The sequence below is a fragment of the Chelonoidis abingdonii genome, chromosome 9 (assembly GCF_003597395.2).
Source record: "Chelonoidis abingdonii isolate Lonesome George chromosome 9, CheloAbing_2.0, whole genome shotgun sequence".
NCBI lineage: Eukaryota > Metazoa > Chordata > Testudines > Testudinidae > Chelonoidis > Chelonoidis abingdonii.
The window spans coordinates 1880748-1898136 of NC_133777.1; the positions used below are offsets into that span (position 1 = coordinate 1880748).

General features: G+C 43.6%; 1 protein-coding gene across 5 annotated transcripts in view; it reads right to left on the minus strand.

Annotated features, from left to right (window-relative positions):
* Positions 1–17389, minus strand: part of PRKCB (protein kinase C beta) — a 272295-nt gene that overhangs the window by 61707 nt on the left and 193199 nt on the right. For all 5 annotated transcript variants that reach the window (XR_004372151.2, XR_012656472.1, XM_032769125.2 and 2 more), the window contains 2 exons: positions 12050–12196; positions 2202–2375 (listed from right to left, as the gene is read on the minus strand). Coding sequence is in view for 3 of the 5 variants with exons in the window: in XM_032769125.2 (XP_032625016.1) it covers positions 2202–2375; positions 12050–12196 (321 nt within the window). In the remaining 2 variants the exon portion in view is untranslated. The remainder of the gene's footprint in view (positions 1–2201; positions 2376–12049; positions 12197–17389) is intronic.

Here is a 17389-nt window from a genome sequence, read left to right on the forward strand (position 1 = left end):
CCCTCTCCAATTTCTCACATGTCTTTCTTGAAATCGGTCCAGAACTGGACACATATATCTCAAGTTGAGGCCCGTAACCAGCTGTTCATAAACAGATAGCTAAGGTTATGTCCTTTTCAAACTCTGTAAAGGTTAACAAACAGGCGGAACTAAACACCTGACAGAGAACCAATCAGGAGACAAGGATACTGTTCACCTTGCTGTGAGAGGGAAGTTTTGGAGTGTGGGTCCTTTGTTCTGTGTTGTGTTTTTCTCGGGGTAATGAGAGGACCAGACATTACTACAGGCTCTTCTAATAGTTCTGTTCAAATAGTAGAGAACAGCCGATTTAGCTTTTACATTGTTTGTTTCTCGTTATTGCACATGTGGATCTGGTGGTTAACTTTGATGTGTAGTTGCTGGATATTTTGATTGTATTGTACTGGAGGAAAGGGTTCTTCCTTTGACTGGTATAACTATAGGGACCCTGTTAATCATTTACATCTATAGTTACAGGATAATTCTTTACTTTTCCCTTCTTTTATTTAAAAGATTTCTTTTAGAGAAACCTGATTGATCTTCCTGTTTCCCTTGTTTATCCCAGAGAGTGAGTGTAAACCCCAGTGGACTGGTGGGAGGAGGAAGGGGAGAGAGAGGCTAATTCTCTCTCGTGCCAGGTAATACTGTCTCTCTCAGGGAAAAATCTGCTGGGGCGGGGAAGGGGAATGTTACTTTCATCCTGTTTTAAGAATCAAGGGAATTTGGGTTCTGGGGCTATTCCCTATCACCGACCACCTTCAAATGTTTGCGATGATCTCTTTAATTACTTGCTCCTTTATCTTCGCCTGCACAGAAGTTTAAACTAAACTTGGTCTGTGTTTCTGGGTTGTTTTATTTAATTTTTAATAGATGCACTATAGTTGCCCTTTTCCAGTCTTCTGGAATCTCTCTCATTCCATACTTTCCAAAGATAATAGCTACGAGGCTCAGGCATACCTCTTATTACACTCCTTCGTAATTCTAGGATGCATTTTCATGCAGGGCCTGGTGACTTGCAGGCATCAACTTTTCTAAGTGATTTTAACTGCTCGTTTTTTTATTTTATCTCTAAACCGTACCCACTTTCCAAAGCATTCACTGTTTAGACTCCTTCAGATCTCAGTGAAGACCGAAACAGAAGTCATTAGAGCATCTCTGCCATTTCAAGTTTTCCTGTTAACTGTTTCTCCTCCTCACTGAGCATGGGCCTAACCACTGTCTTGGTCTTCCTCTTGCTTTCTAACTGTATGATAAAAAAGTCTTCTTGTTTTCCTTCGATTCCCAATAGCTAAGTGTGGCCATTGTGCTTTGCCTTTCTAATCTTGCCCCTGCATTCCGTGTTGTTGTTTGCCTATAATTCATCTCTTGTAATCTGACCTAGTTTCCATTTTTCATATGACTCTTTTTATTTCTGCAGGTATGCAAGATCTCATGGTTAAGCCAAGGTGGTCTTTGCATATTTCATATCTCCTACCCATCGAATAGCTGCTTTGGCCCCTTAATAGTGTCCCTTTGAAAAACTGTCAACTCTCCTCAGTTGTTTTTCCCCTCAGTCTTGATTCCCATGGGACCTTACCTATCAGCTCTCTGAGCTTACCAAAATCTGCCTTCCTGAAATCCATTGTCTCTGTTTTGCTGTACTCCCTTCTACCCTTCCTTAGAATTGCAAACTCTATGATTTCATGATCACTTTCACCCAAGCTTCCTTCTACGATGAGGTTGGCATGAGGGAAATGCATGTGAGCACTTTTCCCGGCATGGTTCTTTGGGTGCGCAGAAAGCGCAGTGTGAAATCAGAGGCAGGCTCAAAGGGGGCTGAAAATTTGGCCAAATATTTAATTCATATATTTATTTACAGGCATTTCTATAGTGCTTCAGAGCATACTGCAATGTCTCAGGATCACTTGAGGCATGGAGAGAACTTGGGTGGGAGGGGGATTCCCTTCTCCTTGGATTCGGATGATGAGGCATCTCAGGGGCAGGTCTCTACCTGCCACCCCTGCCCGGAAGTGACTGGAGCATCTTCCCCTTCACAGCACCCCAAGCTGGTCTAGAGTCCCCGGTGCCTGGCGGGGACTCACTCACGCTAACTTTCGTATTGGATACAAACTCCTCAGTTACACAAGACCTCTCTCAGGGGCATTTTGCACAGGGCTGATGTTAACATAAGATTGCCCACTTACCATTGTTTGAAAGCAGGAATGAAGCTGTGTTAGAAACGGAGGCTTCCCAGCCAGAGCCAGCACTCGCTTCTCAACCATCGTGCACTCCACGTCGTCATCCTGAATAACGACGTCCTTCTTCAGGATCTTAACTGCATAGAGCTCATCAGTGCCTTTTCTTTCCGAGAGCATGACCTGTGTGGGAAACGAGAGAACTGCTTACACTGTGCCTGTGCCACATTTCTAATTTGTCCTCATAGATGCCAGGAGATCCACGTAGAGCTTGTTTATTCTGCTATGGCTCCCATTACCACAGTGTGTGAGCGTCTCGGAAATATTTACTCTCCCAACAACACGGTGAGGTAATTTAATACTTGTATCCTCATGTCACAGATGGGGAATTGGGGTACAGAGACACTGGGGGTCAGATTCTCAGTCTATCGTTTTCAGGCACCTAATACCATTACGAATCTAGCCCTTATGCTTTACCCTGGAGTCTGTGGAAACACCAGGAATTGAACCCAGATCTCTGCTGCAGGGACTTAACCACAAGACCAGCCTTCTTCTCAGAGTGCCCATCCATATTTGGGGTGCTCTGAATGAAAGCAGCACTGGTGGATGCGCCTCAGATTCAGAGAGTCCTCATCAAATACCACAGTGGTAAAAAGTTATGTAACTAACTATCTTAATTTGCTTCCACTTTGTTTGACAGTGAATGAAAGGCGGCACTCTTTATACCCCCAGGGTAAATTGAAACACAATTATTCCTCTGGCCCATCACTCAGCAACTGCTTTACTTCATGAAGAATAATTTGTTCACCTAATATTTTAAACCAGTTGTGTCAATCTGCAGATTTATTTATTCTAATAAATGGAGGCTGCCGTCTCCTGCTAGTGCGATTTTGTCTCATTAATCAAATCAACCCGAATGAGGACTCCTGAAAATCCTGCCGACACCCCACAGATTATTAAGATACATTGCTTCAATTTGGTAAGGGCTGCTTCCGAAACAAACACTGCTCACCAGAGGCCACGTTTGCTTCCCATATTCTCTCTCTGTGTTAAATTCAAATCGTCAGTGGAATGGAATTACTTTACATTTAAAAGAGGCTATTAAAATCCTTAGTCACACTGAGAACATACGTTAGGCTGTTTTGAAAATAAATTAGGAGAAATGAACATCAATAGAGTGGAACAGAAATAATTTAAGACTGTAGCAGAGCTGAAAAAAAATGCTAAGCAGCATCCTGTGGGCTTTTGAAAGGCAAGAGAATCGAATCCCAGCAAAAATACCGCTGTTTGGGTGACAGGAGATGTGACCCTAAGAGCGACAATGTCCCCAGCAGAGGGTCCACGATTCTGTCACAGCAACTCCTATCTGGCCTGACCAACTCACTACACATAACACATTGTAGATAAATACCATGCCAGCAAAGACTGTTGTGTAAGGTATCAAATGAAAGCTCGTAACATGCTGGTCGTCATTGCATGATGGGTGTCCAGATAACTATTTAGAAGCTGTTTGTGTATACTGAAAATATGTTTAAACCAAGCAAACTAGGCAAGGCTGATAAAGGTTTCCCAGATAAAGGAACGTTGACTTGCTGGTCTGCCCAGGTCTCTCATGTGTAAATGGAGCAGGGTTTGCCAGAGACAATTGGGATTATATTTGCATATTGAGTCAGCAGGAAGAGGAAACTAACAGAAGGATGAGAAGGACAGCATGGCGTGTGGTGCTGAAGAAGAAAGGGGGAGATGAACTTTTTCTCAGAGTGCATTTCACAGGATAGACCTCAAAGATTTACTGGCCTACAAGAAGAGGGGGAACAAACCTCTGCGGGAGCAATAAGAGCAGCACTGTTTATATCCACAAAAGCTGGATCCTGGCTGGCAGGCACTTCTGACACAGAGGAGACTTGCGGTGAGCAATCCTTGTCTAAGGCAGTTTTAGATGGTTACATGTAGTCACTAGAAAGCATGTTAGACTTTTGGTTTATTTATAACCATTTTTGGGTTTTATTAGCCTCGCTTATTATCACTTGAATCGCTGTTCTTTATTAATAAGCTTATTCTTGGCTTTACTGAATGTTCCTCTCAGTACAATATATTCAAGTGTGAAACCTCAGCTGAGCCAACAGGAAGGTGTGTTTGTCATCGCTCTGGAGACAGTGGACTTGGTAATTTCTGTGAGTGTCCAGGGATGGCTGGACACTGCTGGCCAATGATCTTTCAAGGGACTCAAGCACTGACTTGCACCAAGTGTTCTCTGCATGGTGAAGGAAGGGCTGGCAGAGTCCGGAGGAGCGTAGTGGGCTGGTAACAGGGAGCTGATGCACAGTCTAGCAGCAAATCTCTTGCATGCCGCGGCACAGCTCTAAATACAGTGACAAGATCTATGTTTCACCGTAGGGTTAGGAAAGGTTTTATTAAATAGGGTTCACGGGGCCTAATTCTACTGTGGTACAGCACTATAAACCGAGAATAACCCCATGGAGTGAAGTTTTATATTTAAATGAGTGTAACAGAGCAGAATGCGTCTGAGTCTGTCTAAGATTAGTACATAAAACCCTGATGACTGAGCATAGGTCAAGTGTTTTGGCAAATATTTGCACATTAAAATGAGACTCACGGCTGGTGAGGACATTCATTATTACTCAGCTTAACTAATGTAACTCCACCACCTGACAGTTCCACACAGCTGTTCCATATCAAAGCCCAGCTAACTCATCCCCACAGGTCCCCATGTGTCAGGTTAATGGTATTGCCGTATCCTGCAGATGGGGAAAGCACTGCACTAAGACAGAGGGACTTGCCCGAGCCGGGATTAGAATCTCAGTGTTCCCGACTCTCTGCTCAGACCAGGAGACCACAGTTCTGTCTCCTTCCCTGACAATGGTTGCAGACAACTGACCTGACGCAGTACTGCTCCACATCCTCAGCCGGCGTCACTTGACATCCTCCACTGAAGTCAACAGGATTGCGCTTGTGCTTACAACCAAGCACGTGCTTAAATACTTTACTAGATAGCAGGCCAGGGTGCTCAGCATCCTGGAGGATCAAGCCCTTGGGGCCTGCACTGAAGTTCAGGGAAACCCTTGGGAAGAGTCTCATGGACCTTAATGGCCAATGGGACAGATTATTATTTGTACGGCAGTCTTCAAATTATTATTTGTCCCTAGTCTTCAAATTGAAGTTCAAATACCTCAGCAGCCTGACAAGCATATGTGTGTGGAGGCAGGCATTCACTGGGCCATGAGGACAAGAACGTGAAGGAGTTACTAGCATGTGTTCTTTCTTACTAGGGACAATGTCCTGCACCCTGATGCCTTGGAGAGGAGAGAAGGTCAATCCACCCTCTAGTATTTTTTTAAACCATTGCTTGGAGAAGGTATGTCTTGAAGCCTCAGAAGGAAAGGTCCCTAGTTTCCCTTGACTGTTCTTCACTAGCTCATGAATGACATCAGGAGTCAAACTGGGGGTGGAGGGGAATGGTGTTAACACTTCTCTGAGCAGGAGCTAAGTTCTGCCCACTTGTGAAGCTAGAATGAGATGTCACTGACAACTGACCATGGGGATCTTCAGAATATAACCACCATTCTTCTTATAATATAATAGAATCACCGTTCGTCTGTTAGTCTATAAGGTGCCACAGGATTCTTTGCTGCTTTCACCATTCTTCTTGTAAGCATTAATCATCAGTGAGTTACAAACATTGACATTTAAGTCATCACTATTAGGGTTCAGAGCTGACACCCTAACAGGCGAACAGTGACAGTTTGCACCTCTTAGTGCTACTGTTTTAGGCTATCTGCAAATTCAGGCAGAAGCTGCCAGTTCGCTCTTCAGATGGCCACTGCCTCCATGAGGGCTAGAGGGTCTTTGTTTTTTAATGAAGCAGAAGATGTAGGCACAAGACCAGTTTAGCAAGTCGCCCAATGAGGGACAGGGACAAGGAGCAAGAACCTTCTTGCATTTAGTTGCAGTTCTCCTGTTAATTCACTGCATGACTTGAACAAGTTCGGACCCTCTCTGTATCTCCATCTACCCACCTGGTATAGTTCTACTAGCCCACTTTGAGGAGCAATTTGTAGGGATAAATTGGTTATTTCCTGTAAAGTGCTTTGAATATGAAAAGTGCTACAGAAGCACACAGTTAAGATTCCTTTATTCTGTCTGTTGCATCTGACCTGTGCAAGCATTTACAATTTTGCATGAACTAAGGAATATTTTAAATTGATCACTGACATTTAGCCTTAACATTCTTGTGTAGACAGTTCAGGTTTATAAGTCACCCCGATTATGTTTTAACAGACAGAATTGATTTTAACTGATCAAAAAGGATGGGCTTTGGTTCCTGAAAGCCATCTGAAGAAGGGAGATTATCTGGGAGCGAGTGAATAAACCATGTTGTTCATGTCTGGAAGGATCAGGCCTCCAGTTGGCTAGACACTTCTCTGTGAAAGGTTACAGGGCATCTCTAAACCTTGCGTCTCAGCATTAAGGCCACAAGTGGACTGCTTTCTTGAAACCAACAGCAGGAGGAGTCTCAATTATGAAGCAGAGGAATCATGGTGCATTACAAAACTTGGAGAGTTTGTATACTTTTTAAAAATTGTGTGCCTGGAAGCCTCCAGGAGAGCGTGTGCATCTTTTTGGTAAGAAAGCTCATTGAGGGATAAACACCCTGGGATGCTTTCCCTGAGGTACAAATTGATTACACTTCAAGATAAAAGCCACTGGAGTGCAGGGCTCAGTAACTGTAAATAATTATGTGGTGGATTCGGACTCTGCTTAGTCAATTGGAGCCTACCCCTCCAGGATGAAAACCCCCAACAGATTGATGGATGGTGCCAACGTTATGTCAGTGTACCTCTCTCATCAAATTGGAGGGCACATCAGTGTCCTTAGTGTCTGCAATGGAATGAGAGGACACTATTTCCTGGTGCACAAAATTAAATGGGAAAAAACGGCTCTAGGGTTTACTTAAGCTGTAAATGTTTTATTCAGTGGCTCTCCAATGGCACACTAATGCTGACACGTGTGGCGTCCATCTCAGTGTGCTGGCCTAAAGATTGTGAGCCAGGCAGTTCCACATCACTAAAATACAGGAGGAAAAACAGAGTTCCTTCTCTGAAGCTGCGTAAGAAATCAGTGGGCACTTGCACAGAATGTATGTATTATGTATGCTACTAAGCCTGGGTCAATGTATTACTCTGTGTTTAGATCCAGACTGACAGACACATGGGGTCACACAAGTGTAAATGCAGAGTTGCTTCACTTAAGTCAGTGGACCCACCCTGAATTCAGACCCACATAACCAAGGAGAAGACCTGACCCTTGACCTGTTTGGAAGGTACTTTCCAGAGTGCTGGGAGAGGCATTCTGTACAAATAAGGTAGTGTAGTGTCTGCAGATTTTGCTTCCTTGCTACATTCACCTATGTCACTTTAGCAGCACCCATAGCACCCAAAACCCTATAAATACTGGAGCAGAGAAAAAACACAAAACAGGTGGTTTATACCATTGTCTTCAGTGATATCCTATTGCAAACAGCGACTAAACCTAATCTATCTAGGTACTTATATGACCCTCATCAACACAGTAGCTGAGTGCGTCATAGAACTTCTATATAAAGTGATTCAATTCCAAGATAAAAACGGCCACTGGTGAGCAGTCTTCAGCACCTGTAAATCACTCCTGGTATGTGATGGATCCAAAAATGAAGGCTCTCCCCCATGCCAGGGAAATAATCAACCCTAGACATGCAGAAGAGTAAATAACCCAAACTCTTTCAGCCAGGGGATCCTGCCAACACCCTGATCTGCAGAAGCAAAAGGCTCAGGCCTTTCCAGAGAAAAGTCGTAAAACCCCAGCTCACTCGTGTCACAGACTGAGTAGCTGCAACATATGAACCAGTTGCATAAATTTAGCTTTTTACAATTTTGGTTAAACCAGAGGGAGGTTATGCCAAGATTGCACTGTTCAATTAAAAACAAGCCTAGGGAATTAGGCTTTTCCCCCTCCAGCTGCTAAAGCTCAAGGAGAATCCCATAATTTATAGATTCTTGAGTCTGCTCTGGTCCTGGCCATCAGAGCAGCCAAGGAGGGGGAGCAGATGGGGCTGTCCCCAGCCCAGGAATGGGCCAAGACACCCTGGATTTAGCGAAGGGTGGCCTTAGCGTCTTGCTAAGCACATTGCAGCCTGAGTCCTGGAACCGAAGACCAAACCTCCCCACTCAATGAAATGTAATGCCATTATTTTACTGAGCCCCCACAGCAGTAACAAAGCCAGAGGAGAGCTGTTCCATCCCGTGATCCTCAAGCCAGTCTTTACTGTGGCTTTACACCTACAGAACACACGCTGTAAGATAGATTGCAATTCCTTTTCTGGCACACGAGAAACTGATATTTAACTTGATTTATTCCTGTAACCGAGTGTATGTGCTTGGGAAGGTTCCAGCATCATAACTGGAGACAGTCCAACACTGGATGAGGAGAGGACAGGTTTGTTAAACTCCACCGAGGCCAATAGCTAGGTTTTCCTGATGCTTGCCAGCCACAGCATGCAAGTGAGGAGAATACTAAGCAGTAAATGCTGGCTCTGGGTACCAAAGAGTTAAGCAGTTTATTAGTGAAACAAAGATTCACCAAAATAGGCTCAATTGTACTCAAACTGCAATTACAGGCTGTTTTCAATCTAAAAAAATCAATGACTTGATAGGTGGTTTACCACGTACGGCAAAACATGGAGGTAGAAAGTTTAAGCTGCGGCGACGCAGGCTGTGGAAGGAGGCTACTGTGACAGATACAAATTACTGCTAGCCAGGCTGCACGTGCCTAGGGCAGAATTTGTTTCTCAGACCTGCACAGCAGAGCTCAGCCATCCCATTGGGCAGTTATAGGGAACAAGCAATGAACGTAAGAACATAGCCCAGTGTCCTGTGTTCCGACAGTGGCCAATGCCAAGTGTCCCAGAGGGAATGAACAGAACAGGGAATCATCAAGTGATCCATCCCCTGTTGCCCATTCCCAGCTTCTGGCAAACAGAGGCTAGGGACACCATCCCTGCCCACCCTGGCTAATAGCCATTGAGGGACCGATCCTCCATGAACTTATCTAGTTCTTGAAGCCTGGACAGATCTAAGGAAACAAGATGCTCCATTATGGGGAAAAGATTGTTTTGCGCTGATGCCACCTTAGACCCAGTGCCTCCCTGCCAACATGCCCATTTCACACACTAGCTAGCTCATGGGCTGGGATGGATTTGATGATCCGCATGGTTAATTTTGAAAGGTCCAACAGCTCCATCTTACTAAGTGGAAAATAAATAATAATAAACGACATTCTCTCCACCAAGTCCTTAAAAGCCTTAAATTCTCTAAAGCGTTTTCCCAGATATCCCTCCGGCAGAGAGAGACGCAGCTGGAACTCCTTGATTTCAGAATGTTAAGGAACAAATGTGAGGCAAAGGATGAGAGGGAAAGAAGTGGGGAACACTCCCACTGGGGAATAGCAGGAGCCGGGCTGGATCTAATCGCATAGACCAACATTCTGTTTTAACGAGCACTAATTAGCATATTTATAACAGTCTGCTCCACGGAACAGTTGCTGTCACATTCCCTTACATAAGCCACAATTCCAACTGAGGGTTTGTTAACGTTTCTCAAAATAAAAAGAAGATGAGAAAAAACTCCCAAATTCCCAGATGCCAAAGCAGAAGACTTTCAAAGGGATTATTTGTGTGGTGGAGGAGGAGCAGGGTGGCGAAGAGTGAGGAAAAGCAGCAGCTAGTTTTCATTTGTAAGATTTTAGTGCCGTTGTTTTAAACTGCTAGGGTCTGGTTTGCTAGGGTCTGAGATAACAAACCAGAAGGCACTTGGGAGAGGTCACAGCTGGCAGAGAATGTTTAGATGGCTTGTGACTGTGCCACATTTAGTATCGATTTGACAGGGTTACAGGGGAAAGTTGAAGACCGGTTCTGACGTTCCTGGGTGAGAGAGAGATTTGGATTGATTGACTGGCTGAGTTAATCTGCATGTGATTATTTAATACTGCTGGGCAGTCACTAATTAATTGTTTGGGGGCCCACCACTTTCTGTATGGGGGGTGGGTTATTTTGTTGTTTAAAGCTAAAGAGCTAGAATAAACCTGCAAGCAGCACCACTTCTATTTGAGCTTTAGAACCAAGAGCAAACAACTAAAATGGACCCTCTCCAGAGCTGTCGCTTTGAGCAGCTCCCGGGGCAGCTGCCCAGATGGAGAGTCCAATGGTTCTAAGGGCTGAGGGAAGTTAACACATTTGCCTTTCAGTAAGACTTTTTGGAGGATCTCAAAGTCCCCACAAACATTATTTACTCTGTGAAATATCCCCATTTCCAGATGGGAAAAATGAGGTTGTGACTCGGTTGAGGTCATGAGTTGGTGCCGGAGCAAGGAACAGAACCCAGATTCCTGACTCTAGCCATGAGAGAATACTTCCTCCAGCTGGATGAGTAAAAGAGGGTAAATACAGGGTGAATCCTGAAGGACACAATTTCAATCCATTACATTTATCAGAGACAGTAGCACCGTGTCCTCTCAGTACGCTGTCTCCCCCTTCTCCCCCCATCCAAGACATTTATACCGAGGTGGAGAAATATTCCTCTATTAAGAAAGCTCAGTAAACAGTCTGGTGTCAGGCCATCTGTCATAGTGGTGAATGATGTATCGATACACCAACAACGGAAACACAGCCTTCCTCCCGCCTAGTCTAGACTTTGAAGCTGAAGTAGCAATTTCACGATTGGAATTTCTAATGAAAATCTTGATAAAGGTGGCAAAACACTAAGAAAAATGAAGACTCTAGAATCCCACAATTACTAAAAGAAATAAATTCTCTTACCGCACATAACTGGTTTGTAAAGCCAATTAAAACGTTCATGGAGATTTTTAATTATTAGAGAGGAAAAAACACTCAGCTGAACAGAACGAGCTTTAACACATGTATATACACACACACAATGTATGTATGTAACCCTGTTTCTAGAAAGAGAATCTCCAATTTTTAATCTCTATCTAATCAGATCCCTGAATTTCAGCATTCCTTACTATGACTGGGATCATCAGAAATTGATAAATTGCTACACAATCCTCAGGTGAAAGGCGGTCAAAATAGCAGAGCACTCTCCACCTTAAATTAATACCCTCTAGACCCTGATACCACCCTGGTGACAGCACCTGAACTCCACTGGTGCCTCGTATAAGTGGAATTTCCCAGGACACAAAAAACGGAACCTTGGCTCTCCTACTGCTCCAGCCTTTCCACAGAGAAGCATTTGGAAGAACAAGAAGTGCTTTGGTGTTTATGGCATGATCCCTTTTTAAAGCAGGTATTTAAGTTTTTAATGGGATGGTTCTACCTAATATGGCGTAAGGGTGAGAAAGGAATCCCTGCTGACTGAACAGTGCTCTGCTCTCACACTGTACTGCAGAGGAGACACCAAGGCAGTCCTGCCAATCTAGAGCCAAGCCCCTCTGGTTTCCCAGCTGCAGTCACTGGAAGTGCTCATTCTCCTCTCTGCTGACAGTCTGACTGCAGCAATTAGCGGTCATTCTTCTAGGCATGTGCCAAATTCAGACGCGAACTCCCTTCCCATATGGTCGGTCCTCTCCCCAATCCTGCCATCTAATGAGATGGGGAACGCACACATATCAAAGGCCAGCCAGGCTCGCAGACATCATTCCTAGGCCCTGCCATTGGAGATTATGCCTCAGCCTGCTAGTCTGGAGTAATGAGGCAGAGCCTAGATTAGGAACTATTATGGACACACGAAAGTCAAGCACAGCACTGTTCACAGATGTATGAACACATGGACCTCCTCAGACCGCACCTTTCCAAAGCTTCCTTTCCCCAGCACCATGAGGAAATTAAAATCTGACAGTTTCATCCGATCTCTGTTTCCATTGTTGTCAAATTTGGAAATCGCATGTGTCATCCTCTCCTCGGCTGCCTTGGCGCCTGGACCAATCCTGGCTCTCTGAAAGGAGAAGATTGGGGAAAAAAAAATAAAGTGAAATGACAAGAAAGACCATTTTTAAGAGCGAGTGTATGTTAAAGGGATTATTTCTAGACATAACACTAGACTGAGCTGTGAATGCCTTTCCATACGAACAATCAAAACACCATCCAGGTCACAATTTGGTAGGCTTGCAAACATAGTGCATTGCACTGCTCCCCGTATTTTAAAACAAATCTCCTTGGAAGGTCCCCTACCCATTACTCCCCCCTGGAGAGCTCACTGGCTGTCTCCCACATCTCCTGCAGCTTTCAGAACACTGGGAAAATCTAACCTGACAGGTGAGGGAAGAGCTTCCATCAAGGTATCGAAATAGTAATTAGAAAAAGAAAAAAACACCAATTACATTCAACTTAGACCACTCCCCGGGGGACACCACACTGCATATTTTCCTCTTCTTTGTCCTGTCTCTTTTTAAATGCCTTTGTTTATGGAGCTTCCATCATTTGCCATGGGAAGGCATTTCCTTAGAACAGGGAGTCTCTAAACTCCAGCTACAATACAGAGAATATTAACCCATACTGGAATACTTTTAAGTAACCTGCAGAATGCCTTTACAAATTGCTATCAGAGGAAGCAACCAGGGGGCATCCCCAAACATGCCACAGATTAACCGTACATTTAAAACTCTGTTCTCCCACAGACATGTGAGAGAATGCTCATCAGTAACAGCACACATGAGATAAGATCTAGGAAATTAAAAAAAACCTTCCTTTACAAAGGCAAAGTGTATGCGCTGGTTCCCAGCCCTATGCGCGAAGGGCTGTTAAATACAAACATGCTGGAGTAAAATAAGAGGAATTTTTATCCAGCCCAAACTTTATTTACATCTGATATTAAAGAGAACTGAGTTCCTCTGTCTTTTCAGGCTGGATGCATGAAACCACAAATACATTTCTGAGAATAAACTCGACAGTGCTGCTTCTTCTGCACCCTCAAAGCAATCACACAAGCTGGTTGAGTCACAATTGCTTATTAAGAAGCCTCGCAAAAGACATTTTTAAGCACTAAAGCTCATCCCTTGCTCTGTGCCTTGTCATTGGTCCAGTGACTATCTAACTTACGGAACCAGAATTTGTAAAAGCTATCTCACAGCGTATTCTGTTTTCATTTTTAGAAATATGCCACACTGTAGAGCCTGCACAGAGCTCAGTCTAGCATGACATTCCATTAACCCGATTCCAGCAGCTCAATTTTAGTGCTGCTCATAGCTCCTCCAGATAGGAGGCTCACAAGTAATCACCAAGACTTTGCTGGTGCTAATTGGTTATTGCAAGGTTCTCCATGCTGTAAAAGTCTCCATTCAAAGTCACCTGCAGCACCTATCAATAGGTGACCAAAGGCCTTGCACTGAAAACGAAAGAAAACGTTGCAAAAACCTGAAGCCATTGATGTCCAATTGCAGCTGCAATTCTAAATGAGTGCTCCAGAGAAGAGGTTAAAATCATTGAGGAGCCTTATGTCTAAGACTGGCTGCAAATAGAATGACAGCCTTGGACCTGTGCGAAAGAATCTATAATCCTATCTTTTTTAAAAAAAAACCCACTGATTCAGCCTCCCAGAAAAGTGCAATTTTCCTAAGTAATTTTTAGACTTTTTAACATTTCCAAAGTTCTCTAACTAAGGTGGAATCCTGCCCAAACCCATCATATTTCCTTAGTGTTCGGAACTAGACATGTGACAGTGAATAAAATCCAGGCACTCCCAGCAGAGGGAAGGTTTCTGCTTCCCTTAGTTGGCCCCCAGGTGGGTAGCTCCATCTGCCACCCAGTGCTGAGGCTGAAGGTGAAATGATTGCTAGCACTGGTCAGAGCTGAACTGGTGAAAGCAGCAGTGCGGTGTTTGGCCGGGGGGTGGGAAGGAAAGCCTAGGGTGGACACCATACCTGATGAGGGTTGGAATAAACTATTCCCACAGTCAAGTTATTGCATCAGTGCCCCTCTACTGAAGCACCTGATATTAGCCATTGGTAAACAGAACATTCAGCTAGATGGATCTGCTATGGTCTGCAATGGCAATTCCTAAGACTGTTTTTACTGACATAAGATCATAATTCATGCACATGAGGGTGCAGAATTAGGGATGCACGTTTCACTTTAGCCTCAGCACTTCTTAACACAGCATATGAACCATGCACTGTTGGTATTGGATTCATATTATTTGGGGCACTGAATTTGACTTAAAAGGTTTCATCTTTGTGCAATTAAACAAGCTAAAGCCCATCCTGGGTTCTGTACTTGTGCTTGTAAAAGTTCTTACCAGGTCACATTCCAGAGCCATTTCAATACAGGTGAAAATATACGCACAATGAAGAGGAATATTCATATTAGGGGGAAACATTTCCACACGGTACAGATGGTCTTAAAAGGCATTTTTGTCAAGTCAAATTTGACTCCAAATCGTGGTCTGTGAAAACAAGCTGTTACAAACTGTAGGACCAATACTGAAGATTCCATGACATTTTAAACAATACAGATCCCCTTGGGTGCTTGCAGTCCAAACATTGCAACACCGTGCCAGTGCATGGGAACCTGTAAGTGACACTGGCTAACCAAGAGTGAGACACTCATTGCTGAGGAAAATGCAAAGAGCAAATGAACAATAAGGGTTTTAATTTGCTCTATTTTAACAGTCTCAAGTATTATTAGAAAACAGTATTTTCTTAAATGCAATTTATAACCCAACTATCTCTTTAAATGTCATATTGACAGGTCTTTTCTATTGCTGTTGTCCATAGTAATGTTGCTAGTAATCAAGGTTTTTGTATTTAAGGAAGTTCTCCCTCCATCCCATTTCATCTAGTGTGTCACCTGAATTTGTGATACCACAATAATGTCTAGAATAGCAGATAATGAGATTATAAATACAGGAAGGCTTTACTGAAAGATCAGGCTGAGTGTTCAGCAAAACCAGAAGGGAGAAAGCCATTAAAAACACATAAGTGCCTATAATAATAGACCACAGAACACAGCTGACCCACTCCTCAAGTAAAGGTAACTTGCTTTCTCTATCATTGTGCTCATGTTCCCATATCTGAGGTGGTGTGAAAGTCCTTTAACATTTTAATACACTCTTAATGCTCATGTTCTCTCTCTGGTTTATAACTAAATCATTGTAAATGTTGTCACAAAAATAAAAAAGCACTTGACCATCATTATCTAATCCAATTGGTGATAGTTTATTTACTGCACCTGACTCTATGCAATACCAGCTGATGTTCACATCTATCAAGGTGTCCCAGCAAGTGGCTGGTAAATGATAAGGAAAATTGGCAAAACATGCAATGCAAGCCTCACTCTACGCCTGTTTCAGAACTCTTGGTTAAGCCCAGGGTACTCACAGTTGCAGACATAAGTCTGAAGGAAGCCCACAAAGAGGCATATGGCAATCAATATTTCAGCCAGTAATTAGACTGCATGCTTAACAGAACAGAGGGGCCAGAGATTGCTGCAAAAAGGCACTTGGCAAGCGTTTTAACAGTCTTCTGCAGCATGCAAAGCTCCATATCATTCCTTTCATGTTTACTTCCTTTGCAATGCTTTCTACAGCATCTCAGAATACAAGACTGAAACTTTGTCCTATTGATTTGTGCTGCCCAGAAAGGCAGGATCAAGCCGTACTAATGCAAATCGATTGGTGGATTCTTTTTATCCCTTATCATTTTAACTGAAAATGACAGAACTCTTGCCTGCTGCATTACAATTAGCATCACAGTGCATTCCCATGACCTCTCAGGACACCTTAGGAAGGCTGCTGCTGAACGGACGAGCAAGTTAGAGATTTCAGTCTTAAATCACATTTTCAGTTCCTAGCAAATCCATGTTGTAAGGAAGCGCTAAATAAAGATCGAGTAGCCTCATGGACTTGAATACTGAACTGAAATCATTCTGAATTTATCTCCGTTCTAGGATTTGGTTCCATTGTAATGTCAACAAATCCAAGAACAGGAAGAAGATTGTTAATTGTTACATTGGGTCTGGTGTGAAGTACAGGGTTATCCAGTCATAGCGCTGTAGGGCAACAGAGCCGTATTAAAGCTGCATTCTTTTCCTCTTGAATGTGCAGGCAAGATTCACATGAGATGCTACACATTTAAGCAAAGAAATAATGAGGCCGTATGATCATTGTGTAATTTAGACCGATGTCCACTAGACCAGCCACTTCATTTCACACACAATTTAAGGACAGATTACAGCTCTCCAGATGCAATACCGTCACCTTCAGGAGGCTCTTACTATGAAGAGAAGCCAGGGAGGAGACTGAGTCAACTGCCATTTTAGAAAGAGCCACTGAGGCCTATCCAGTCCCAAATTAAAGATTCTCCCTCAGGAAGCTCTTATAGAGTCAGATCAAAAACTCTCTGAAAATAAGTGAAAAGACTCCCACTAACTTCATGGGCTTTGAAGCAGGTCCCTGGTGCTGCTAGCAGCCAAGCCATGGCGTTTTATAAGTGGCATTAACATCCCGCATCGAGGTCCTTTTTACGCTTCATGACACTACCCTGTGCTTGCAGCAGCTAAGCCAGAGTAATTCACCTTAGGACAGTCCACGCTGCAAGGCTCCGCATGCACTCTTCAGCTCCAGGAGCCCCTGGGACTTTCATGAGTGAATTCTGACCACCACTTCCCAGGCATGTTTCTTTCCAGCATTGTCTGTGCCAATTAAACGGATTCCCCTGAGCAGCTATTCAGCTGAAATCCCTGTCTCTTCTAGTAGCTGATTATCACAAGTTTGAGTTTGGAGCAGCACATCAGTCTGCATCCTCGCTGTGAGGGTCACATGTCAGTAACTGAACAGCTGGTAGGATCCTGCAGAATGAAGGTTTTTTCCTTCCCCTTATTTTCTCCACACAGTCAAAGTGCTGTGGGTTTGCATATAGTAAACTGGAACACGCAACTATTTCCAATGTCCCAAAGAAGTTTTTTGATATGACAAGTAACTAGCAAAAAACACTGAAAGGAACAAATGCTTCAAAAGAGATTCTGCGTTTAAGTAGGTCAGCGTGCTGTACCAGTGGGACACTTCTCAAGGGACTGATGCCTGGAGCCCAGCTTCCCTTCAGACACAGCCTGATGCTGCTGCCATTTTTCATTGCATGTGCACTGTGCATTTCATACAAATGCACCATAACCAATCTGACCTCTGCTGTCATTT